At 33.7% G+C, this 27457-nt stretch overlaps 1 protein-coding gene and 2 pseudogenes across 2 annotated transcripts; 1 reads left to right on the forward strand and 2 right to left on the reverse strand.

Moving 5' to 3' along the window:
• Positions 1-431: 431 nt before the first annotated feature.
• LOC149518157 (putative disease resistance protein RGA1) lies at positions 432-27364 on the forward strand (annotated as a pseudogene).
• Positions 9458-14647, reverse strand: LOC149518158 (uncharacterized). The gene is made up of 15 exons (XM_089764318.1): positions 14606-14647; positions 14401-14535; positions 13738-13803; positions 13494-13640; positions 13145-13303; positions 12637-13034; positions 12007-12085; positions 11712-11753; positions 11301-11363; positions 11131-11184; positions 11022-11045; positions 10366-10440; positions 10138-10248; positions 9990-10050; positions 9458-9736 (listed from the first exon to the last, which is right to left on the reverse strand). The coding sequence occupies exons 1-15, from the start codon at positions 14645-14647 to the stop codon at positions 9546-9548; spliced, it is 1647 nt and encodes a 548-aa protein (XP_089620444.1). The 3' UTR covers positions 9458-9545.
• LOC111286833 (leucine--tRNA ligase, cytoplasmic pseudogene) lies at positions 18582-22345 on the reverse strand (annotated as a pseudogene). Its single transcript, XR_016343643.1, has 2 exons — positions 22150-22345; positions 18582-22053 (listed from the first exon to the last, which is right to left on the reverse strand). The product of XR_016343643.1 is annotated as a leucine--tRNA ligase, cytoplasmic pseudogene (transcript).
• Positions 27365-27457: the final 93 nt, after the last annotated feature.

Consider the following 27457-nt stretch of genomic DNA (forward strand, 5'->3'; position numbering starts at 1 on the left):
CATTAGCCAAGTATAAAACAATGTCACTTGGAAAAAGAACTTTAGAAGAAGGAAGGATGACCTTTCTAGTCGGAATAGAGACACATAATAGCCAACACTTGGACCTACCTACCTTATAATAGGCTGGTCGAACCATAAAGCAATTTCAAGACTTTGACCGAGCAGATATAGGTTGTCAAAAAGATGTTACAGACTATAACTCTACCCTAAGCTTCGAAGGTTCTAGGCCTAGTTATTCCTAGCTAAGAAGTTGTGAAAAGGCAACCGAGCTATGAGGAGGTGAAAGCCTCATCAACCTCCAAAAAAGAAGAGCACGATACTTCTGCTCACTACTACCTAGTCACAACACAATACATGTCATTACCAAAAAATCAAAACAAACTAACCCAGAGCCTTAGCCAAACAAAAACCTAGAAGCCCAAATGCAAACTATGGAGAAAGAGTTAAAGGCGAAAGAGGTGGCTTTCAAAGACAAGCTCAAATTATTTAAGACCTCGTCCTTCATCGAAGAAATCGACATAACTATGACTTCAAAAGGGTTCACAATGTCAACTTTAGAAACTTACGATGGTGCTTTTAATTTTTTCGTTCATTTGAAAGTTTATAGAACTAACATGATGATGCAGGATGCGAATAAAGTTTTAATGTGTAAAGGTCATGCTATTACCTTTAAGGTCGCAGCTTGATCTTGGTTTAATAGTTTTAAAACCAAGGTTAATCACAACATTTAAAAAGCTCAGCCATTACTTCCTATATCAATTTGTATGCAGCCAAAAAATAAAAAAGATAACATTAAGCTTAAGGTCAATCCACCAAGGCCATAATGAATCCTTGAAAAACTATGTCACGTGTAAACACCATTTTGATTATTATTATTATTATTATTATTTATTTAATTTTTTTTCTTTCTTTTCTTTTTTTTTTCTTTTTCTTCTTCTCTTTCTTTTCTTCCCGTTTCTGCGTTTGTCTTCTTCTTCTTTTCTTTTTCCTTTTTCTTCATCCTTATCCGATTCAAATCTAGTGCATTAAATGCACAATCCCTAAAGTTCAAAATCACTGTCGTTAGTCGTCAACGATCGACCGACAAGTCGCCAATCACGAATAGCAGGCGTGATTTTTCAGTTGAAAAATGAGATTCGAATCCCAGAAGATCTGGAATTTGAATCCTAACAAGCTCTATAAATAGAGCTTGATATTTGCAAATGGGGCAAGAGGGCAGAACGAAAAAAAAATGGCTAAAAAAAAAGAAAGGCAGCTTCTGTAAAAAAAAAAATTTTTTTTGCAAAAACACAAAAAAAAACAGTCCCCTGGAACGGGGAACCCAGCGCCAGAAAGCCACCTAAAAAAAAGGAGAGAGATCAGTCGATTCTGTCCAAAAAAAAAAAGAAGATCGAAACTTTGAGCCTCGATCTACGTCGATTGAGGCTGTTTTCGATAAAAAAGACACCGAATCTGAAAAGATCGCGTCAAAGAGAATTTTCAGAAGTATTTTCACCTTTTTCGGTGATTGAAAACCACCGACAGCGACTGCCAACGGTGACCCAGACGACGGTCGGCACGGTGGTCCGACGACCGACCGGCGGACCTCTCCTCCAGCCCTCTCTCTCTCTCCCTCTCTCCTTTTTTTTTTTCTGAAATAGAAGCCAAATGAACCAAAAAAAAATCTTCAGCTATATATAGTAAAGCAAAAACTCAAAACGATGTCGTTTTGAGAAAGACCCAAAACGACACCATTTCAGCCAAGGAGGATATGCCCGTCAACCGTGACTCGACCCGGGGTCCGTGCACCCGACCCGCGATCCGCTTCCTTCATCGACCTCTGATCGGACTAACGGGATCGGAACCGAACCGCTTAGATCGAACCGAACCGAAATCGAACCGCTTAGACCGAACCGAACGGGTACTGAACCGTCGGACCGAACCGTCCGACCGAACCGCGCGTTGACCGGACAGTTGACCGGTCCGGTTCAGGTAAAATTTTTTTTTTTTTTATATATTATTTTTTTAATATTTATGTATGTTAAAATATTTATATTTGTTAGATTAAATGATGAAATTGTGATTAAATTTTTTTTATGTAATTATGTTAATAAACTTTAAAACAAATAATATAAAGATAAGTTCAATAATAATACTAAAGTAATAAAAAATAAAAGAAAAGAAAATTTTTATCCGACGATGAGATTCAAAGGTATTTCGAGTAGTGATGCCTACGGAATCTCTAGGTGAGAAGATTTTTTTTAAAATACTACCAGCGTATTGGAGTATTTATAAAAAAAATTTTCAATACAATAAAGATATTTTTTTAAAAATAATAAATAAAAATTGATTAATAAATTAAAAATATAAGTAATAAAAATATGAAGAAAAGAAATTTAATCCAATGATGGGATTCTAAAAGTATTCAGAGTAGAGATGCTTTAAGAAATCTCTAGGTGAGAAGATTTTTTGTAAAATATTATCAGCGTATTGGAATATTTATAGAAAATCTCCAATATAATTAAATTCCTTTTTCTTCAAAATTTTAATTAAAATTAAAAAATTAATAAAATTTCTAACAAAGGAGAATAAAATGTGTGCATAAACATGGTAACATTTTGCATTACATGCATGATATTTTCTTACGAAAAATAAATTCGAGCCTCCGAAGATGAGATTCTAAGGTATTCCGAGAAGCGATGCCTAAGAAATCTTTAGATGAGAAAAAGTTCTTCTAATGTTACCAACGTACTGAAATATTTTAAGAATTATTTCAATAAAAAATTCTTTTATTGAAAGGAGTTAATCAATCATGGAAGCGCCACCAACAAATTGGTACGATTACCTGCTCTCTCTATTCCATTTGCATTCCCTTTGAGGATGAGTCATAAAATCAAAAAGATCAATGAAAACTAGATGCGATGGCTAGTGATTTCAAAAAATTTAATCTTGGACTTGAAGAGAAAGTTGAGAACCGGCGTGTTATTCTCAGGGATACCCACTGCTTTGTGATACCTTCTAATGTGATAGGTCATAATCGAGACAAAGAAAACATCATAGATCTTTTAGTCAAGCCAATCGATACTGAAAATATCCCCGTCATCCCTATAGTTGGAATCAGAGGTTTAGGGAAGACCATGCTTGCTCAACTTGTGTACAACGATGAAAGGATCACTAGGGTCTTTCCCTTGAAAATATGGTTGTGTGTGTCAGATGAGTTTCATCTTGCTAGGTTGCTTTGTGATGTTATTTACTCCATCACGGGGGAAAGATGTAATGGTTTACCAGTTAATGCATTGCAAACTCATTTGCGAATGCTTTTAAATGGTAAAACTTTTTTACTCGTTTTAGATGATGTATGAAACGAAGATCATGTAAAATGGATGGAACTGAGAGATTTACTGATGACAATGGGTAACTTTCAACAAAGTAAAATCATTGTGACTACACAGAGTTCAAAAGTTGCTTCGATAGTGGGTACTATTGCTCCGTACAACTTGAAAGGTCTTAGTCACAAAGATTGTCTATCTTTGTTTGTAAAATGGGCATTTAGGGAAGGAGATGAGAAAGTATATCCAAACCTTATGAGAATTGGTGATGAAATTGTGAAAAAATGCAAAGGGGTTCCATTGGTGGTGAGAACTTTAGGGAGCTTGCTCTACTGAAAACTGAGCGACATGAATGGGAATTTATAAAAGATAACGACATATGGAAACTTGATCAAAATGAAAATGACATTCTACCTATGCTAAAATTGAGTTATAATCATTTGCCATCTCATTTGCAAAGGTGCCTAACTCGTTTGTCATTGTTTCCAAAGGATACTATTTATGATATTGATTATATCGTCCAATTCTGGATGGCCATTGGACTTACTGAAAGCCCCAAGCAAAATGAAGAGTGGGAAGATGTTGGATTACGATATTTCAAAGAATTATGGTCGAGGGGTTTTGTCCAAGATGTCGAGGTTGAATATACATATTACACATTTAAAATCCATGACCTAATACATGATCTCTTGTCAAATGTGTCTCAAGATGACTGTTTAACAATTTATCCTCATACAATAAAATGCTATTGATCATATTCGACATTTGTCATTTTCGGGTGATAATCCATTGAGAGCTCCACAGTCATTTTTGAAGAATATAAAAGGTGTGCGGACATTAGTGATCCTACCTTCTTCAGGAAGAAATAGGATAATTGAGGAACATTTTGTAAATGCTTCCATCTTGAATTTCAAGTTCCTGTGGCTACTTGATCTCTCCTATTCATTTTTGGAAGTATTGCCCAATTCCGTTGGCACCTTGAAGCATTTAAGATATCTTGACTTATCCAAGTGTTATAGAATGAGCAAGCTTCCTCGTTCTATCTATAAGCTTCAAAGCTTGTTGACATTAAGATTGTTGGATATTGATTGCCAATTGCAACTGCCTTGCAATTTGCGAAGTTTGGTCAATCTCAGATTCCTAGATCTAACCGGGGATACTCATGGGAAATTAACACCGACACTCAGCATCCATATACACAAAATAACAAGCTCAAATAAAAAATAAAAACATACAAACATATTTGGTTCGACCCAAATCAAAATGATTTACTCAAAACACAATCAACTAACAATAAATTTTTACAACTATAAAACTTTTAGAATGAGAAAAATCTCCAAAAACTCTTTATTTGAAATTTAACTCAAAACTTAATTATACCATTTTAATAACCTACTTAATTATTCTTTTGGTGTCTAACTCTCTAAGACTCTCAAACCAAAACTAAAACATTTTATTTATAAGGATGAAATTTTTTATAACTTTATTAAGCTCTCAATATGGGATATAAGATAAACTCAAAACTCTTAAAACTTTCGATGTGTAATTATAAGATTCAAAGCAAATCCAAAGAGATACTACGCATATAAGTGAGATTCGACCAAGATGTTGGAGTTCTCTTCAGTTCTTGTACTGCTACGGATGTGAGTTGCAGGAATATTTGTTTGAAGGGATGCAACAGGGATGCAACACCTGACATCACTTCGAAGTTTGACTATAAAATGTTGCTCCAAACTAGTCTCACTACCACGAAGTTTGAAATTTCTAACCAAGCTGGAGTGTATTACTATAGTTGAATGACCAATAATCAATTTACGCATGGAACTGAAAGAAAGAGAAGACTGGGACCTTCACCTGTGCCTTTAGCAATTGGAAAAACGAGGTGCACCAAAGTTGGAGGATCTACCGCGATTGCTTCTTGATAGATCTGCTAGCACTTTGCAACTTATAAAAATTAACCGCTGTCCCAACTTTGAGATACTACCGGAATGGCTACAAAATCTGTCATCACTTCAAAAACTTGAGATTCTTGACTGCCCAAAATTATCCTCTCTTCCGGATGGTTTGGATCGCCTCACCTTGCTTACCCAACTACAGATTCGAAAATTTCCTACGTTGAGTGAAAAATATCAACCCGAAGTGGGTGCTGGTTGGTCCAAGATAGCACACATCCAAGAGGTTCATATTTAAGATCAGAAGATTTACCAGGTATGGTTTGTGGTACTTATTAATTTCTTTATCTTTTATCTCTTCATTGCTAGTTAAAATTGACCATATAACTTCCTCTATACGCATGTATTATGCATACAACATTTGCAAATTTTAATGATTTGTACCTTTGGTCGCAGGTAAATTTTGAAGTCGATGCTTTGGTGAGAATAAAGGAGCGGCATGTGAGACTTCAATCCACCCATTTCCACAAGATTCATTCGAACTTAGCTTTTTTTTTTTTTTTGGAACATTGCTTGGAATTACTTTGAGTTGTATTTTTAACTCATTTCATTTAGTTTTGAACTACTGCATGCAGCTCTCATGATGGATGATTGAACCAAAGCCTGTCGGTATGGAGGCTAGCGCTAGCTGGAAGCTTTTTAGTTTTTACTTTGTTTGATTTAGAGTCTTTGTGCCAATGTTTTGTTAGCTTCAATTAAGGACTTTATGGATTATGGACTTTATGGAGATATACTATAAAATGTATGGCTGCGTATAACCAGAAAAATGATTACTTGAAATGTGTACCATTTTATATGTTCCAACTAGCAAAGCAAGTTGAGAATAGGAATATGTCATCTATCTATTATCTATCATAAAATGAAACTCAACTAGAGATGCATAGTTGGGTGACACCATGGGTGGAGATTCATCATTTATTCAACCTTATGTCAATACTGACTTTTTGCAAAAAAAAAAAAAAAAATCTTGGAAGGAGAAAAAAAAAAAAAACAGAAAGATTGAGTCTGAAAAAGAATGAACGGTGGAAAAACAAAGAAAACAACAATCAAAATTTACTATAACTCAAATCAATCCAAAAATTCACGCATGCAGACATCACAACCTTTTCCAACACCTATAACAAGCAAATCACATTTAAAGAAAAAAAGGGGGAAAAAAAAGAGAACATCAGAAAAACAAATTGAGAAAAAAAATTGTTTAGGTTGTTTTAAAGTTACAATGCCCACTCGGTACCTCTCTTGAATGGTTAGGTTCTGTTTTATATATAGCTAGCTGTTTCCTTCATGTTTCCTTTCCTTTGAAATGGGCATGGCAGACAAACCAAAAATGTCGTTTTCATTAAATAAAATGATAGAGTTATTACACTATCATCACTCTGTGGTCCATCTAAATCTAAGTCTAATATCATCATTGTGTTATTGCACCTTTCATTAGATGATGTACCTGCATTACTTGATGTAATCATCCTTGGAATTGACCCATTAATTGTGAGTGTTCCCATATTTTTGTAATTAGCATAAGAGAGGATGATAACTGGTTAAATCAAGGTTAATTTTTATTTAATTTAATTTCAATTCAATTTTTTTAATTTTTACACTTAATTTTAATTTTATTTGACATCAAAATATTATTTTATTCAATTCGATTAATATATTTATAAATTGCAACCAATTTGTTTCGATTCAAAATTAATATAATAATTTAATTTATTATAATATTCATAAAATATTATTTCTAAATATAAATTATATCTTAGTTATATATAATATAAAATTTTTATTAAATCAATACCTTAAATTAAAATATTAAATAATTATTTTATTAATATAATATATATAACATAAAATTAAATAAATAATAAAAATATTTTTTATATACATGCATCTAATGGAGTTGGAACAACTTAAAATCCAACTTCAACTCAAACCCAATTTAAAGAAAAAAAACAGAAAAAGGAAATCCAATCCACTTTCGATCTGATTTTTTATTTAAAAAAATTTATTTTGTTTAAAATTAATTAAAATCTCTAAGATATAAATTATTTTATCACCTAAATATAATTTTATAAAATTTCTCGATGTTAAAGTATAAGACTTATATCTTTTTATACACTCTGCTTCAGCTGTTTGTCGTGTTCTGATTCATTGATTAAACGATTATCTGATTCAAATATCTCCATTTCGCATAAATTCATCCATTATTGTCTATTGAGGAGGCCCATAAAAGGTGACTATAAGTTAAATCGCGATTTGGATTCAAAAGTATCCCTAGCGTAAATACACTTGGCATGAAAAATTGTGTAAATGCATTGAACACGCAATTGAATGTCCATCACGAAATCAACTTTTACTCATTGAATTTTTTGGTTTTAGTGGATGAACGCTCGATTGCTTTTTTTTTTTTTACCTTTTTAATTGTATTGAAGAGACAAAAAAATATTTTTATAATTTAACCTTTTTATTTTAATTTTTTATTTAATATAATAAAAATATTATTTGATAAATTATTATTTTTATTAATTATCAATTATTTATTAATAAATTATTATTTGACATAAATTATTTGAATAAATTTATAATTATTTATTAATTTTATAAATTTTAAAATTTTAAAATTTTTTATTAAATATAATTTTTAATTTAATATCCTATATGATTTTTTATTCTCACTATAACTTAATTTATATTTAATATTTTTGTTTTATTCAAACACATATCTCACAACTATTTTTACTCTTATTAGTATTATAATTATTTTTACTTTTATTAATATTTTTAATTTAATCAAAATCATCCTTATCATTCATTCAAATTAACTTAACACGAAGAAGTAGAATAGTAATCAAAATCCTCTTATTAACTTAGCGTGAAGGAGGAAGACTTCGTCGAAATTTTTTTTTTTTTTTAAATTGATTAGTTCCACAATATTAAGAAATTTGATAGAGAGAAATCTTATTAACTTGTTGGGGAGTGGATGGACCGTCAACGTCTAGTCGTTTGTGTACAGTTTTCGCCAAATGAATAAATTATTCGAAAATATATACATCTTGGAAAGCTATATATGAAGATCAATTGGCTGGCTCAAGGGCAAAGTCAATGAACTGCTCAGAGAAAAAGAGAGCGTTGACCTGTCTTTTAACTTAATAACCTTCGTCTTTTCTTTGATTTCAGAGTTCAGATATGGATGAATAATTCTTATTCGAGATTGCAGAAAGTGTTTTGGAGAAGATAACTTCCCTTGCTATTGAGGAAGTTCGCTTGGCATGGTTTGTCGAAAGCCATCAGGAAAAGCTTCGGGAGACCTTGACCTTGTCAATGGAAAAGACAATATACACGTGCATGTGCAGCCGGCTAGCTTTTGTCAAGGAATTTCCTTTTTTTCATGCCTTGTGGTAGGTTTTTTTTTCAGTTCAATAGTTCCAGCTTTGACATTGATAGCTGAAAAGTGAGCAGATGTGTTCCATTTGCCACCCATGACTTTCGGCTATGAACTTTTCCATCACATGGTGTAACCGTTGTTGCTCCACATTAGCACAAGCACACAAAATTTGTCCCCATACTCAACGTGAACATGCATAATTTTGGAAAGGTAAATGTAGCTTCCGGTTATTTCCATGCATGAATGAAAGCCACTATATCCATCATATCGAACACTGTGAACTTAGTCATAGGACTTTTCCGGTTACTGCCACTCATCAAAACATTAAGAATATTGTTGCCACTTATAATCTATTATTTCGAACAAAATTAAATGTTTATAATCACTTAATATCTCTCTTGATTGGTTAGGTTTTGTTTTATTGTTGTTTCTTTGTATTTTTTTTTAAATTTTGTTAAATATGAAGTGACAAACAAAACAATATATCATAATAAATTTACAACAATAAAATAATAATTAATAATTAATGATATAGGAAAATAAAATACATCAAAATTTATTTAAAAACTCTTCTAATATAAAAAAACTTTTATTATTAAATAATAAATATATAAAATTATTTTTTAGTTAAACTAAAATTAATCAGCAACTAAAAAAATAATTTAAAAAATTTCACTAAATAAATGACTCAATAAATATATTTTAAATTTATTTGTAAAAAATTTTAAATTTGATTTTTACTGTTTAAAATATAAAATACAAAATCATAACTTACTCATAAAATTTTAATTAAATTAAATCAGACAACTCTCTTTTTTTTTTATTTTTTTTATTTTTTTTTCTTTTTTTTTCTCGGTTTCAGCGTCACTCCACTTTTACACCTAAACAGCTCCCCTTCTTTATTATTTAAATCCTATCAAAGGTCAGATGGAATATATGGGGAAGTGGATGAATTAAAGCATGCATATCAAATGAAATCTTACATGAAGATTCCTCCTCTTTGGCTCTTTGCCCAGCAGCTAATACTATCTCAACGGGAAGAGGAGCAAATGATGACCAATATTCATGTTTTGCCCCAGCTATCTCTGCCTGAATACCTGCAAAAGGTCATGTCCTTGAGAAATCTAAGCAGCTTCATACAAAATGTACAAAGACAGAATTATGGGTTTGCACATTAAAGAAACTGACTGCAGTTGCAACTTTAATTACTCGCAGGATCACCTAACCATTTATATTGGAACGCAGTGCTTTAACTTTTGTGGTGATTATAGAGGCAACTGTTTATCCAATACAGCAGCATCAACTCAAAAACAATCAGGAATTTCACGTATTTAAATATCAACACTTTACCATGTTCCACACATAAAATCCAATAACGAGCAAGCCAGCATCTCTTTAAAACAACCTCTTCCTAAGATGAAAACTGCAGATTACGTAACTATGACATTAAGGAGTAAACTGACAAAATGATTTCTGCAAGATTAGAAATAAAGTCAACCATCTCTTCCTCAGTCAGCATCATCCTTTGAGTTACTGTTTGCAGAGATTTCATTTCACACTCCGCTTCATGGAGCTTATCTAAGGCAGATGTTGCTTCATCTCTGGCGATCTAGCTCACAATTTAAGAACAGAGAAAATTAAGTTAAGCAAGAACATTTCCCCCTTTTTAAGAATGGTAACATTCAAAAGAAAAAGCCAGAGCATACGACATAAAATTTCAAAATACCTCAGCCTCTGTCCGAAGAGAAGCAATCTGTTCGGGTATACCACCATGAGTTTGCGTTGCAGTTCTTAAAGCAGCCTGCAAGAAGAACAATGTCATATGCTACTCAGCTGCAGTTCATAAACCATGTCCAGACTAAAATGTAAAAGTAAAAGAATTAAAGTAGCACAATGATTTTTGCAAAAAGAAGTCAGTTATAAGCAACAAAGCAGGACTAGCTAGATCTACAAAAGCAATGAAACTATTGAAGGTGTTAAGAATGAATAAAGCATGACCTCTGGCAATCCTTCCTACAGATCTAAAGCAAACACCAACTTCTGTGCTTAGTGTCTATTGACTGTTGAGACGGCATTTATTTTTACATATCAGATTCTCATTTTAAAATTTATGCTAAAAATTTCATGCACATGCCTGCTTCAGGTGTATATAATAAACCTCTCTATGCATGAAATCAGTACCATCTCACAAAGAGAGATGCATAAAAAGATGCAGAAAGAAGCATAAATAAACTCAGTAAACACACACTTACAAGACAAAAGAATGTCTTTTAAGGCTCATAGTTATCGAGTATTATGTAATTTTCCATGCATAATGAGACTGATAACACATGCAGATTAGTTTGAGACAAGAAAAGAGTGGCACTCTTTAGAAGTACAAACCTCCCTTTCCTGCAGGGCTGCCTCCTTTCTGAAGAGGAAGACAAATAGCGCATAAGAAAAAGGAAAAATAAATCACAATATAACATTAAATTCTTGTAAGCCATGAAACTTGCCTGCTTAAAAGACGTGCTTCTAAAGTTACACCTTCTCCAAGATTAGCAATCTATATTGAACATGTTATGAATCAAGTAAACAAATACATAATTTTGCTTGCTGGAGCGGTATAAAGTTCATTTACATTTCTCTTGTTTAGTTTTCTTTAAACTGAGAAAAGTTCACCTGTTTCTCAAGCTGCTGAGCTCTTGCTTCTGCTTCCTCACACCTCTCCTCTGCAAGTTGAAGCTGGGAAGGCAAATATCATGCAAAAATAACAGTATAAGACTATTATTAACATTTTCCGTAGGCCAAAGCACTTAGTTGGCTAACCTAATTACATCAGAGTTTTTGGGAGAAAATGGTGTTGCAAAAGTTATATCCAAATGCCAGTATTCAGATAGATTATGCCCGTTCATTTGAAGATAACTGTTGCAACAATTTAGGATATTGGCTCAGTGCTTGAAGATGATGGAGAGCCAAATTGATGTGCATGAATACAATATCATTTTCCAAATAAAACTTTTCATACAACTTTACTAGATACAACAATAGAACAAGTTACATAACGAAGAAGAAAAAAGTTGCTGGAATCACCTTTTCAATTAAACTTTCATTTTCATCCTGTAGCATATCAAGCTGCCATGAAATTCACACCACATTACTGGAAGATAAAAATAAACATTTTCCTAAGCTTCTTCATGTGTTTGATCACATAGACTGAAAATTGAAGTGTTCAGACTTGAACAAATTAATTAGGTTTTTGAAAAAGAAGATATGATGACCTATACACCTGCTTTCAAATAATTCCTTAGAAACAAAAAAGAAAAAAATAAAATTGCAACTAATATATGCTAGAAGGAAACACATATTTAGCTTAACGTGACTGTACCTCATCTTGTAAAGCAGAAGTAGACTGCTTTCTTCCCCTATCTTTCAAACTGCTCATACTCCCAAAATCTGAAGACAATCTGCTTACACTATAAATTTTAGAGCACTATAGATGAAACAAAGAAAGAACCTAAACCAGTGCAATGGGCATTTTACATGATCCCAGGATCTTGAGACCCTAACATTATTAATTGAGAAAAACGCATGACGGTGATGGGCTTAAATACTTCCAGGGGAGGGCATTATGCATTCTTGAATACTGGAAGAGCAGCAACAAAGCCTTTCTTACTGTAGAGATGAAAACATAAGGACCTGAATTACTCATATATATCTATTATCTTGTGACTATGTTATATAAGAATGTTCTTAATGTTGTTTAAATTTATGACACTCAATCGCTTCTAAATCACGAATCAGAGAAGTTGCTCCATTTGATGGCAGATTTCCTCATTCTCTTTCTAATATATCTAAAACTTCAAAGACCAAGTTAAAAGGGAAAATTCACATTATATGTATAAAACTAACAAAAAAAAATAAGGGTGACGAAAGAAAAAAGTTGGAGGGGATTACGATATGGATGATAACTTCATCCTTCAAACTGAAATCACACCAGCTTAGAGCTATAATATACCGTTTATCTCTCCGATTATCAGTTGAAGCCTCTGTTGAACTAACAGATGAGGTTGGCTTCAGTGGCATAGGCACTGTATGAGGTATCACAGGAACTGCCTTGACTCCTAAATGTTGGCGACCTGATGCTGTGGAACGAGCAGATAAAGGTTGCTCTATGGATCTGGTTAATGGACATAACCGGCCAGCAGTTGGCTGTTCTGCAGAACCCTGCAGAGATGGTTGTCCGCCTGAAATGGAATAAGGAGACATGGGTTGCTCCACAGAGCTGATAGAGTGAGATGGTTGGCCACTTGAATAAGATGATAATGGTTGCTCCATATTGTTGACAGATAGAGAGGTTTGACTGCCTGGTGTGGAACGTGTAGATGGTGGTTGATCCTGATTGATATGAACTGACTAATAGCAAATTTAAAGTTACAAGTAAGAATTACATTCATAAGTAATATAAGCATTAAACAAACAAAAAATTTAGATAACTGAGCATACTCAGTTAACAGACAAATTACCGAGGGAGAAGATGAACGTATTGCTTTTCCACAAGCAAGTCCAATGGTTGCTGTGCCACTCGCTGAACTATTATTATTTGCAAGGTCATCCACATCATTGTCCTCATCACCTGGTTGCTGTGCTACTTGTTGCACAGGCCTTTGAGCCATAGTTTTGGCCTGTGTTTACGAATGGAAGTCCATATAAGAATGCATTTCTCAGTAGCATAAAACTCCAGCATTAACCGTAAATCTTTTCCTTAAACTCACATCATAACTTGTCTGCTCAAGCTCATGCTTCTTCTCTCACATTAGCATGACAAGCAAGAAATAGCTAAAACAAATTCATAATAGGAAATCACATAATTACCATAGAAGGGCGTGACTGCATTGCCCTACCACGAGCAATACCAATGCTTGCTCTGCCACTAACTAAAAGGTCATCCTCATGATCGCCCTTATCAGATGCTTTCCGTGTAGTAACTTGTGGCAGCCGCTTCTGAGTTATGTTTTTAGTCTGCAAAATTATACAGTGCTAGTCCACTGAGAACATATTTGTTGGTAGCATCAGGCTTTTGCATGTAATGTGTAAGTCACAGAAGTTACAAACTAACGATTAGACATCTATGAATTATCTTATTCAACAAATTCCTTTGCAACTTAATATTAAACTTTCTTCCCTAAACACATTTCAAGCAGCAACCCAATTATAAACAACAATATGTTCAAATCACCAAATTTGTACTGATAAGAAAATCAAATAAGTAATTTTGCACGCAAGACCCATATGGTTACCAAACAACTAGTCAACTGAATAATACACTTCTCTTTGTAATAAGTAATAATGCATTAAGGAATATTCGGAGTCCTTAAAGACTAAATCAGTCAATTACTGATTTCCAGTGCTCAAGCATGCATGAACAGGTCACTCAATTATTAGCTTACGACTTATCTTGTTCACACTCTCACGTTCCATTTCATACCGTGTTGACAAAATGTTACATTTATCAGAGACAGCTCAAGCAAAGCTTATAAAAACACAGTACTTTCATAGCTCCAAAAGTTAAAATGACAAAAAGATAAATTTAAAATTTTAAGTCTGAAACTTAAACAACTTGAGCAATTTTAGATAAAACCTATTATATGTCCAGAGAATTTAAAATTTGTTATAAATGTAGCTCAAACTAAGAATTTAACTTGTCTAATTGCATTCATTTTCTTTCCCTGAGGCTCACTAGACAAACATGTCTATCTAAATCAGATAGTCATATAATTACCGCAGGAGAGCGGGACTGCATAGCCCTTCCACCTGCGAGCCCTATGCTTGAGGTACCACTCACTAAAAGGTCATCATCATCATTGTCCTCATCAGATGGTTGTTGTGGTGCTAGCCTTTGAGCTATGTTTTTGTTCTGGGTTTTACAAGATAACTTGCAGTAAGAACATATTTATTTGCAATGTAAAACCAGCTAGCATGCTAACATGAACAAGCTTTAGAGCAGCATAAGAGAGTTTGAAATACATTACAATGCATGACAAATTGATAATACAGTTAATAGTGGTCAAAAAAATCTTTTATAGAGAAGTGTTATTTTAACTTGTCAAATGGAATTTATTGAACTACAACAAGTTTGTGCGTCTCACTTTGACACACATGCAGCTGGTATAGCTAAAACCAAATTTGTGTTAGATAATTACTGCAGGAGACTGTGACCGCATTGCCCTTCCACCAGCGAGACCTATGCTAGCTGTGCCACTGACTAAAAGTCCATCCTCATCAGCTGGTTGTTGTGTCATCACTACTGGAGCTCGCCTTTGAGGCATGTTTTTGTGCTGGATTTTACAATGCAAGTCCAAGTAAGAATAAATTGACTTGCAATGTCATAAGTCATAACTCTACCACATGCAACCATGAACAAATTTAGAGTTTAGAGCAGCATAAGAGAATTTAATACTTAATTGAGTCATGATCATAGCTAAGGAAAGTGTCTTTTAACTTGCCTAATTCAACTCGCTCTTTTTTCTCTTACCTCTCACTTAACTAACATAGCATAGGTCAACCTAAACCAAATTCCTAGTATTAGATAATTCGATATAATTACCATAGGAGAGCGTGACTGCATTGCTCTTCCACCACCAAGCCCTATACTTGGCGTGCCAGTCACTAAAATGTCATCCTCATCATTGTCCTCATCAGCTAGTTGTTGTGTCATTGCCTGTGGAACTCACTTTGAGCCATGTTTTTGTTCTGGATTTTACAAAGTTAAACCCAGCTGGTAAGAAGTAAGAATTATTTATTTCCAATGCCAAGCTCTTGCATAGCAAAATAGTGTTGAAAATGCCCATTAAAGAAAAGTGCCTATGACAGAACTGATAATGGGGTAAGTTTAAAAAAAACATATAAAGATATTTTAATCCATTGTTTCACTTCTTAAACAGTTCATTATTCATACTGATATGAAACTTTAATCTCAAAATTAATGTAAAAATTGTCAAAACCATCATGTTTCGAACACATACTTGTATCCGACACCCTACCCCTGAGATCACGTAACATTAAATTACCATAGGAGAACGAGCACGAGTTGCTCTTCCACCAGCGAGTCCAATGCCTCCCGTGCCATTAATGTTATTATAATCAAGCTGGTCATCATCATCACCCTCCACGTTTTGCTGGTGTGCCATAACGGCCGCCAGCCTTTGCGCCGCCGCTTTCGTTTGCGCTTTCTTCATGTTCCCCACGCTTGCGTAGCTTGATCCCGACCGTCCGTGGCTGTGTATCGGCGACGATGATGTCAGTGGTGATGCCGGCGTCCCTGGCGTCTCCGAGTCCACCGTGGTCTGATGTCTCTCGTATGCTAACTTCCTCCTATTCATATTGACTGCTATAAACAAATTGAAAGCAAAAAGAAAAAGAAAGATAAATCAATCCATATTAAAAGAAACAAATACAAAAAACTTAAGAGTTGAACTTAAAACTTACCAGGTTGATCAAAGAGAAGACTCTGTTTTTTAGTAAAAGGCAAGGATTCAAATAGCGGTCGGATGTTGCGGCCGCTATTTCGCGGTTGCGCCATTATCCGCCACCGCTATTGGAGAAAAAATGAAAGAGAATTTGAATCTCGTCTATAACGGATGAATCGCGGCCATAAATTACGGTATAACGGTGATAGCGACAATAACGATCCGCTATTGCCTACTATTACCGCTATTCCTATTTTCATTCAAAAATTCAAAAAAAAAAATTCATTTGATTTTGTTTAAAATTTAAAATAAAAACAACAAGAAAAAAAATAAACATCAATTTACAAATTCAAAAAAAAAAAACCCTCAAAACTTAAACTTTCAAAAAAATCAATTCTCTCAAGTTCAACTTCAATCAAAATCAAGTATATGCAATTTAAAGTAAACAATTAATTCAACACTCAAATTATTTTTTTTTTTTAATTTTCAAATTTGTCATGATTTTGTGTGTTTGAGATTAGATTGGGTTATGTTACATTGATAGAAGGAGACAAGAGTTGCTGGGACTTAAAATAAGATATAAGAGATGAGAGTGAAACTTGAGGTTTATAAAAACAAACAGATAGCACACACCAAATAAAAAGAAAACTGAGAGATGGGAATGAGGATGAAGGTTTAGAGAAAAAAAATTATTGAATGCAAGGTGAAGAGATAAAAAGTTGTGTGGGTCTGTGCAATTTAGTCAAGAGACAAGAAAAGTAGACTTGAGGTTATTATTCTTGAAAATCGACTATAACATGGAGACTGTCAAGTTTGATTTACTATAAGTTCATAAAAAACAATTCTTTTGACTCATAAATAATAATGCTCTTACTTAATTTATGAATACCTAATCATTTATTATTTGATTTATGCATAATATAGTTCAATAATAATTTGATGAATACGATAATTAAATAATTAAATATATTATTCGTTATGATTATTTATTTTTCACATATTTATGTATCTCTTTTTATTTTTTAATTATCATATAAATAATTTTTTAAATATGAATATTTTACTATAAATATATTTTTTTAAATAAATAAAACACATGATTTGATATAAATTACTTTAAAAATCATAAAATAAAAAGTTTTATGATTAATAATTAAAATTATTATATTTTATAGCAAGTTGAGCAAAATTTTAAAAAATTCATGATCGCAATAGTCGCAATGATCGTGAAAATCTTCGTTATATCCACAATTGTGACAAACGCGATGCAATAAAAAACGTGACCGTTATCACAATTTAAATCCCTGATAAAAGGTAAAAAAAACAAGCATTGTTCCGTGACACAAAATGAAAAAGGATGAGAATATGGTGATTAGTTTTCCACGAAAATGTGGGAAATTGGAGGTTTACGGGGACGCATTTGAAGTGAAAAATGGTAAACCAAAGGATCGATAATTAAGGCAAGAAAAGAGGAAGTTTTAACGGTCCATTATTTTTTCTTTTTCTAGAACTGAAAGATTTTCTTTTACATGTCAAATACGTCCCTGTGGGGTGAATGTCTAATTTCATTATATTGAGAAATATTTTTGCAATTACCTAAAGTAGTAGGGTTATACGCTTGTACTTACTCGTTCAATAAACACTTTTTTAAACAATATAACAATTGAAAGTGCATTTTTTTTTTTCATTTAACAACTTTATTTTTTCATATTTGATACTCCTTCTGTTTCATATTTTATGTTCTTATTTGTTTTTTGGAATTAAAAAAAAGAGAGATTTAACATGCATTATTAACTTTAATTTTTTGTAAAATATATAATTCCTAGTTTTTAATATCAAAAAATAAAAAATTATGAAAAAAAAAGTTTGGAATATAAAAAAATTAAGAATTTTAGATTTTTAAAAAAATATATAATTTTGAAAAAAAAATGAGATTGAAAGAGTAATGACAATACAATAGAATTCTTTTAATTCTTCTATAAAAAAAATGAAATTCTTATAAAACCTTTTGTAGTGGTAGAAATGTTTTAAGTAAAAATCATTTGTCTTAAGCTATGTTTTCCATGCACTACCTACCATGTTAAATTCAAATGGTAACAAAACAAGAATTTTTTTACTAAATTTTTTTTATTAATGTTTTATTTGGATGACCAATAGAAAACGATTCCTACCACATCATCATTAGAAACCGGATTGCGACAATGCAAGCACTGATCACTCAGTAAACTGAACTGGAAACCTGTTCTTTTTCTTGCTTTTGAAACACCATTGGTGTTTTTTCGTACAATTGCGAGCGATTAACAGTAAGAACCAGGTCAATAATGTTGGAATTTAAAAAAACAAATAGGAATGAATAAGCAAAACTGATAGAAGAAAATATCAAAAGAAAAAAAAAATCTTTGACTTTAAATGCAAAACAAAATAGGAAAAACACATAGGCTAGCAAAGACATGTCACAACAGCATTTTGATGCAATATTTCTGGAAGACAGCAATAAAATGTTTTACCTGCATACAGTAATAAACTCAATTTTTATTTAAGCATAAGTGACCATTCGCTATTCAACACCCAATTAAACACAGATGCAGAGAGAAAACACCAATTTAGAACGCCTGATACCAAATAGTCCAACAAAAAAACATTTCCTCGATGTAACATAGCATGCTAAAATAACAAAGTTCCTTCACCTTGACAGGAAGATGGCAGTCGGATTTCCAGGGGATGGAGGATTCTGCTTTAGCAGGGATGCATGAGGACCAGCTTGAACATAAGCATCAGGATCAGTGGCCGACAAGACTTCTACCTCTTCAAGACCAAGTTGTCTTTTGATCAAGTCCAAGTTCTCCTTAAGGACCTGAATCTCTCCAAAGGGCAGCTTCAAATCCAGGACTTGGGCACCAATTTTAATAGCCTCATCCTTCTTGAACGTCAAGAATGGCATACAACGTTTCTGGATCTGTTTAAAGTCTGCTGCCTGACCAACAGTGCTCTCCTGCAATGCGTTCATTATCTCCCCGTCTGATGCAAAAGTATGGGTCTTATTGTCGAACTTGCTTTGGAGAATCTGCAAACACTCTGCTTGCCATCCTTCAAATTGCTCATTCACAAAGATTAGGCCTTTTAACTTGTCCTCAGTTAGCGATGTAACAGGAGCACCTTTCTTATTAGCTTTCTTTGATCCCAAAATCTGCTTCTGGAGCAGCTTTCTCATCAACACAATGGAATCTTGCAAATACTTATCGGCACTCTTGAGTTGCAGATCTGGAGAATCTGCTGTGGGCCAGCCTGCTTTCACCACAAAGCCATCCTTCTTCAAAAGCTCTCTCCAAACAAACTCCGCATAGTGAGGGCAGATTGGAGTGATAAGCCTAGTCTGCACATCCATAAACCGCCATACAAGGTCACGGTTCATGCCCCCACTGCCACAAGAGAACCTATACTCATCCCTGGCAGCTTGAAGATCATAAAAGCCAGTCTTGAGAGCCTCCCGAAACATGTAATCCCTATAATTCTGCTCAGTCATTTTGACAGCAATGTTTATCTCATTTTCAAACACCCGATCAGCATAGGTAGATGGGGGACCTGTCCTCAAAGACGATTCTGCAGCCAGAATCTCTTCCATCCATGCAATCTCTTTTGTAAGCCGTAAGATTGCAGCATTGGCAGTCTCAAACACAAAGTTTGCATCATCTACACCATCCCCAGCATCAGCCAGAGAGAATCTTGTAGCATCAGCAGAGAATTCCTCAATTGCCTGATGCAGTGTCCTGAAATTTCCAGTAGACTTGGACATCTTCTCTGAATTAAGCATAATATGTCCATTGCACCTGAATCCACAAGGCCAGTGATCCTTGGACATGATTGCTGTGTGATTGTAGATGCAAAATGTTAAATGGTTCTGGATAAGGTCTTTTCCAGAAACCCTAAGATCAAATGGATACCAGTACTCAAACTCCTGCTTCATCTTGTTAAGAACAGAGGATGGGATATCAGAAGATTTGGGATACTGACCACCACAGAAGAGAAATTCCCAGACCTCATCAGTCATCTGGGCAGGTTTAACCAGATCAGCACTTTTTCCGTACATGTCCCCATTTTGTAAAAGATGAGCAACTGTGTAATAAGCCATGTAAATGGTTGAGTCGGATAATGACTCAACAAGGAATTCTGCATCCCAAGGAATGCGAGTCCCAAGCCCAAAGGATCGTGAGCAAGCCCATTGGTTCAACCATCCTAAAGTATGTTCAAAGCCATGTCGTGTCTCATCAGAGTATAGATTCATGTTGGATAAGCACTCCTCAGCTAGTTGTTTCCATTCCGGTTCACCATATGTGATGTACCATTGATCTGTAAGAGCCACAACACACTCATCACCAGACCTTGACATAACCTTCTTCTCAGGCTCACTATAAATTATTGCCTGGCCCGTCTCAATCAGTTTGGTCCTTATCAGTGCCTTAGCTTCATGGACTCTTCTTCCTGCATACTCTCCAACAGTCATGGTTCCCTCTGTAAAACCTCTCAAGTACACCAACCTCTTCGCCTCAGCAAGCTTTTCTTTCTCATTCTGACTTTTGATTTTCAGATCCACACAAACTTTTTCAGCTGCCCTGTCTCCAAATTCTGGAATGTCAATGATGGGTATAATCTCAAATGGCAATACCCATTCATCCTTCACCCCAAACTTTTCCCGAAAAGCGGGTTTTGCTTTCAAATCATGTAAGGCCATATAATCATCAGGAGCATCGCTGGGAACACTGGTCACGATCCCTGTACCTTTGTCCGTTAGAATTGTCATCATTGGAAGAGCATATATGATCTCATTAAATGAGAGAGGAGATTTTACAGGAAGACCAATCAGATCATAACCAGTCAGTTCAACCAAGCAAGTAGGTTTTTCAGGGACGCGGGAGAGCTTCTGATAAGCAAGGTTGAGTGCTGCTCTCTCAGTCAGAATAAATATCTCAGTTTCATTGATTTCAAAGGCTCCGTATTTCCCATTAGGCAAAACCCAGCAGTTTGTTTGCCCATACATGGTCTCAGGCCTCAATGTTGCAGCAGCCAAAAACACTTTTTTCCCTTCCAAAACACGCATTTTAGCTGGAAAAGGTGGCACCACTTCCATTTTAATAATAGTATACTCTTGAGGCTGAACTCCTTCACCAGTTGCCCTATCATGATCAGCACATGGCTGACCATCCAATGGAGAATATACAGTATACCTCATATCTTTAACAATCTTACCCATCGATTTCAACTTCCTCATCTGCCACTTAACAAACGAATCAAAAAACGGATTCATATCTGTGGTCACAAATGACCTTCTCCAATCACAACCTAATCCAAAAGCCTTGAGGTCTTGAACAGCCAATGGCGGAAAGAACTTCAACCATTCATACGGGTTCTGAAACTTTGATATCTCACTATCTGAAAGTCCAAAACTCCTCATAATTTCCCACTGAAACATCTGTCCGCTAGATTTAGATGCCGCCTTAGACTTTTTACCTTTAAACTTATCAGGCGCCACATTGGCATCTTCATTTGGGTCAGATTCTTCTGTTGGGTTAGGTTCCTCATCTACTACCTCATGAGGAAAAATGGGTGGATCACCAAATTGTTTGATTTCCCTAGCAAGTTTATCAGCTGAAGCCTTGATTGGCATACCGGTACAGTGAAAAGCAAAAGGCAATAACACATTGGCACCTCTTAATCTATGATAAGCAGCAGCAAACTCGAGTTTCGAAAGCGAAAAGGCATGGCCCAGATGTAAAAGACCATTCATATAAGGAAAAGGAAAGTTCCCAAAGAATTTTTCACCTGGTTGAGGTGGTTTTTCATTGGGTTCAGCTTTAAACACATCTTTTTCTTCCCACCAAACTCTAACCTTTGACTCGATTTCCAGGAGTTTGTCTCTCCTGGCATAGCTCTTGCCTCCCTCTGTTGCCATCTCGTGAAACCGATGAAAACTGTTCAAAACCAAAACAAAATAAAATTCATGAAAATGAAACAGAAAGAAAACCACAAAAAAAAAAAAATGGAAGAATCTTTGGAAAAGAAAGTGCCTGAGTTTATTGAGGAAGATGGTGTTGTGCCTACGAAGAATCTTTGCTGAGTTGCGACGGATACAGAGCAAATGGGTGGAGATGAAGGAGGATAAAGAGAAAAGAGAGAGACTGCGTTGAGTTTCAGTTCCAGTTACAGGGCTAGATTCTCATTGTTTGTTTTTACAGGTTTTTGGAGTTTTAATGATTATTAATTTTAAATTAAAAAGGCCTGCCCAACTTTTTAACCGATCAAAAAAGTGATATCAGAGTAAGGATTATTTTGAAACATTGATACAGAAACAACAAATGATAAAAGTAAATTTTATTTGAGATCATGAAGATTGATACAGGTTTTATGATAAAATTGATAGCATTAAATTATTTAACTTGAAAGCCTATAATGAAAAATTATTTATATTGTAAAGATTTATATGAGTCAATATTAGGTGATTCGACTAAAACAGTAGATATGAAAAATGAAAGCTGAAAGAAGCCATATAAAAAGACACTAGCTACAATCAAAAAATGGATTGATATAAACGTGTTTCATCATGTAGCATAAAAAATAGATGTTTACACTATTTGAAAAAAATTGACATTGTATGAAAGAAAAATAAGTATGAATAAAGTTATACTTATTAAAAAGCTAGTGACTTTACAGTACATGGATGAATGATCGATTACAGAGAACTTGAGTAATTTTCAATATATATTTAATTTGATGACTAATATGGAGCTTAAGATAAATGATGAAATGAATGTGTTATTTTTTTTAGGTTTATTGCTAGATAGCTAAAATACTCTAGTTGTGACTGTTCTTAATTTCGCTCCTGATTACAATGTAATATTAAAGATGATAAAAGACAGTATGCTTAATGAAGAAGTAAGGTAAAAAGATTTAGACCCTGAGAATCAAGCTCATGTCACAAAGAACAAGGGTAGAAACATTAACAAAAATCAAAACTTAAAAGGTCATAGTAAATCTAAACATAAATCCAAGTTCAGAGATAAAGTGAAGTGCTTTCATTATAGTAAAACAGGTCATATAAAGTAATACTACAAAATCTTAATGCAAGGTGAAAAGATCAGAAAGATATGAGTTCAGATGATGACAATGTTACATTAGCGAATTCAAATAATGATTCAGTTACTTTAATTTGTACACATAATAATTATAATCATGTTGGTGATCCTAACATTAAGTGAATAGTTAACATAAGAGTGACACATCATTGTGTTCCTAAGAAAAAGTTATTTATAACTTACAAAGCATAAGACTTTGGTTACACTAAAATGAAAAATAAGAGTGTATCACAGATTATTATAATTAGTGATATTATTATATAAATTAGTACAAGCTACATATTAACTTTAAGGGATGTCAGACACATTTTAGATATAAAAATGAACTTGCTTGTTATTAATGTCATTGATAAGGAACGTTATTAGAGTTAACAAAAGAATGGACAGTGGAGCTTCTTAAAAGATCTATGGTAGTTGCAAGAAAAAAATTATGCTACACAATATACAAGATATAGATGCAATTGAAAGGCAACTAGATAAATGCCATTAAGAATGATACTTCAACAAACTTGTGGCACAAGAGGTTAGCACACATAAACAAGAAGGGGTTATAGCTGCTCGCAAGGCAGTCATTTATTATCTTAACCAAAAGTATATCTCTCAATTTATATGATCATTATCTATTTGACAAGTATTGTAGAATTTTTTTTCATAAGAGTTCTCAAAGAAAAGAAAATATATTAGAATTGATTCATTCTGACATATATAGTCCCATCGAGGTTGAGTCATTGGGTGATAGTAGGTATTTTGTTACTTTTATTTATGATGCTTAATGCAAGACTTAAATGTATGTGTTGAAAAATAAAAATTAGGTATTGTAGTATTTTTAAAAATTTCATACTATGGTTAAAAGGATGATAAAGATGCCTTTAAAGTATATTTAAACTGATAATGGTGAGAAATACACATCCAAAAACTTTGAAAAGTATTGTTCAAAGTATGGGATCAAATATGAAATGACAGAACCTGAAACACCATAGCATAATGGTATAGCTAAAAGGATAAACTACATCATTATAGAAAAAGTCAAATATATGTTAAGAATAACAAAATTACCAAAGTCATTTTGGGGTGAAACAACCAATACAACTTATTATTTTCTTAACAGATCACCATCAGTTCCTTTGGGCTTTGATATTTTAAAAAAATATATGGATAGGAAAAAATGCTTCATGCTCTTACTTAAAAGTTTTTAGGTGTAAAACATTTATACATGTGCTAAAAATATAGAGGTCAAAGTTTGACAATAAAAACACGTAGTGTGTGTTTGTAAGATATGGTGATAAAAAATTTAGCTACAAAGTATGGATCCAATAAAGATAAAGATAGTCAAAAGTAAAGATGTGATCTCTCATAAAAGAAATTATAGTAGATCTTGAGAAAAATAAAAAGACTACTCAAGTTATTGTTGAATGTGATGTTTTAACATCAACAAGGGTTCCACAAAAAAAGCCACAAAAAAAGACTACTCAAGTTATTGCTGAAATGATTAATGTGATTACTAAATGAAGCTTAACCTCGGCTAAAAGAAAGTCCAACCTAACTATGATCATGGCTATTGGCTTTTCAACAAAGAAAGAAAAAAATTGGAAAAATGAACCGATCTCATTTAACTTGAAAGATTTGGAAAGAATCCAACTTTCCCACAATGATGCTGTAGTAATCACGGTTGTAGTATATAATTATGTGGTTAAAAGGATCATGTTCGATAATGAGAGTTCCACCGACGTCATGTACTATGCCACCATAAAGAAATGGGTATTAAAGAGGATTAGTTGCAATTGATCACCATAACTCTAGTAAGATTTGGGAATGAGCAAGTACCAACAAAAAGGACTATAAAACTACCAATCACTTTAGGGAGGGAATCGAAAAATAGTCACCTTGGTCATAGAATTCATGGTAGTAGAGTCTCATCTATCTATTAAGTTATCCAAACATTGGAAAATGAAGAAATGGACTTTAGAAATTATTTTCATGCTTACCAAATAGAGTGTATTTTATCTTTTGGCGTTCCATGGGTAATGAAATTCTTTGTTTGCAAAATGGGCATTCAACGAAAGGGATGAAGAGCTATATTCGAACTTTAAGAGGATTGGTAATGAAATTGTGAAAAAATGCATGTTAAAGTGAGTTATTCCACATTTAATAAATTTTTAATATCTTGTAATCTTATATTCATGTTGGGCTTTTTTACTTACTACCAATTAGTAGTAGATTGGATGCTTAACATTGTTTCAAAGCCAAGATTTTCTTTTCGTTGTTCATTTCTAATTTGTCATGTGAAAGGCTTCTTCCATCTTCACCTACACGTGATGAAGCCTTATTAAAGTGGATTATCCCACGTCTAATGAATATCAAATATCCTGTAGTGTTATATTCAAGTTGGGTCCTTTTACTTATAATCAATTAGTTTTAAGTTAGATGTGTAACATTTTCAAAGGATACTGAATATGACATTGATTATATTATCCATTTCTTGATGGCCAATGGACTTCTTGAAATTCCCAAGCAAAGTGAAGGCGAATGCATGGAAGATGTTGGGTTACAGTATTTCAAGGACTTATTGTCAAGGTGTTTTGTCCAAGATAGAAACTAATTTTATATCTTCAAAATGCATGATCTTATACACGATCTCGCATTAAATGCTTCACAAGAAGAGTGCTTAACAGTATATCAACATGTGGTAAATGCTTCTGAAAATATTCGGCATTTGTCATTTTCTGATCAAAATATTCCATTGAGAACTCCACAACTTTTTTTGAAGAAGTTGAATGGTGTGCGCCCATTAGTAATCCTCCTCCTCGAGGATACTATAGGATGGTTGAGAAATCATTTCTGAGTGCTTGCATCTTCAATTTTAAGTACCAACGGCTACTTGATCTGGAAAATTCCTGGTTGGAGGTATTACCAAAATCCATCTGCACCTTGAAGCATTTACTGTATCTTAACTTAACTAGGTGCATTAGATTGACTAGGCTTCCTAAGTCTATCTATAAGCTCCAGAGCTTGCTGACATTGAGATTATTTGATGTTCCAAAATTGCAAGTGCGTGACAATTTGCAAAGATCGATCAGTCTCAGATTGCAAAGTTGGAGTTCGCTTCAGTTCTTATTCTTCTACGAGTGTAAGACACTGGAATGTTTGTTTGAAGGGATGCAATGCCTCACATCACTTAGAAATTTGACTATGAAGAAATGATATAGACTTGTCTTACTACCTCGAAGTCTGAAGTTCCTAGTCAAATTAGAGGAAATTGCAATTGTTTCCTGCCCAATGATCAATTTACGCGCGGAACCGGAAGGCAGAGAAGACCAAGACCTTCACTTGAGCCTTCAGAAGTTGATATTACGTGATGCACCAAACTTGGAGGATCTGCCTGGATTGCTTCTTGAGGGATCTGTTGGCTGTTTGCAATCCATTGAAATCCAGCATTGCCCCAACTTTGAGATGCTACCAGAATGGCTAAAAAATCTTAATTCACTTCAAAGACTGGAGATTCTTAATTGTCCCAAATTTTCCTATCTTCCCGATGGAATAGACCATCTCACTGCACTTAGACAACTGAAGTTTCAACAATGTCCTACATTGTGTGAAAACTGCCAACCGGAAGCTGGCGCAGATTGGTCCAAGATATCACACATCCGCAATGTTCATATTGAAGACCAAAAGATTATCAAGTCACGTTGGAGGGTATTTATTTATTGAGCAATCTAATCTATCACTGTTCGATGTACTTCTTTATAATTCTGAAATACTATTTCTTTTTCTTTTCTCCTTTTCTGATCTCTCAGGGAAAAACTTAAAAAAAAAAAAAGAGGAAATTTCTGTTTTATGAATTTTTTATATTTTAGATTTGAAATTAAACACTTCAAAATTGCTGCTGAAAAAAATTCCCAAACTGAGATGGAGAATTAATTATGGATGGTCTTATTATATAGTACTACTATATGTTCTTATGCATGACATTTTCGTTTGCATTTCCTTTTAATTTCTAGAATTCAGATTAACTGTCCTCTAATTTCCAGTCAAAAATAAAAAAAAATGATCATATAATTTGCTCAATGTATACAACCTTTGCAAATTTTAATAATCTGTATTTTTGAAGTCACAGGTAAATTATGAACTGGATACTTTGATGAAAATAAAGGAGTAGCAGGTGAGACTTCAATCCATCCATAGCATTCTACTATAATTAAAGTTCATCAACAAGATTTTATGAAAATTTCAATTCTTATACATT

This window comes from Durio zibethinus, chromosome 7 (assembly GCF_047325235.1).
Source record: "Durio zibethinus cultivar Kanyao isolate XHJ-2024 chromosome 7, ASM4732523v1, whole genome shotgun sequence".
In the NCBI taxonomy this organism is placed as follows: domain Eukaryota; kingdom Viridiplantae; phylum Streptophyta; class Magnoliopsida; order Malvales; family Malvaceae; genus Durio; species Durio zibethinus.

Bases quoted from the DNA above. Each gene is read 5' to 3' on its own strand.
- LOC149518158 (XM_089764318.1), bottom strand. From the start codon at position 14,647: ATGTATTTCAAACTCTCTTATGCTGCTCTAAAGCTTGTTCAT. The intron at 11,364-11,711 runs GTGATTCCAGCA...TTGCCTTCCCAG, and splicing joins ATGAAAGTTTAATTGAAAAG to CTTCAACTTGCAGAGGAGAG. The intron at 10,441-11,021 runs GTTTGTACTTCT...TTCTTCTTGCAG, and splicing joins CAGCCCTGCAGGAAAGGGAG to GCTGCTTTAAGAACTGCAAC.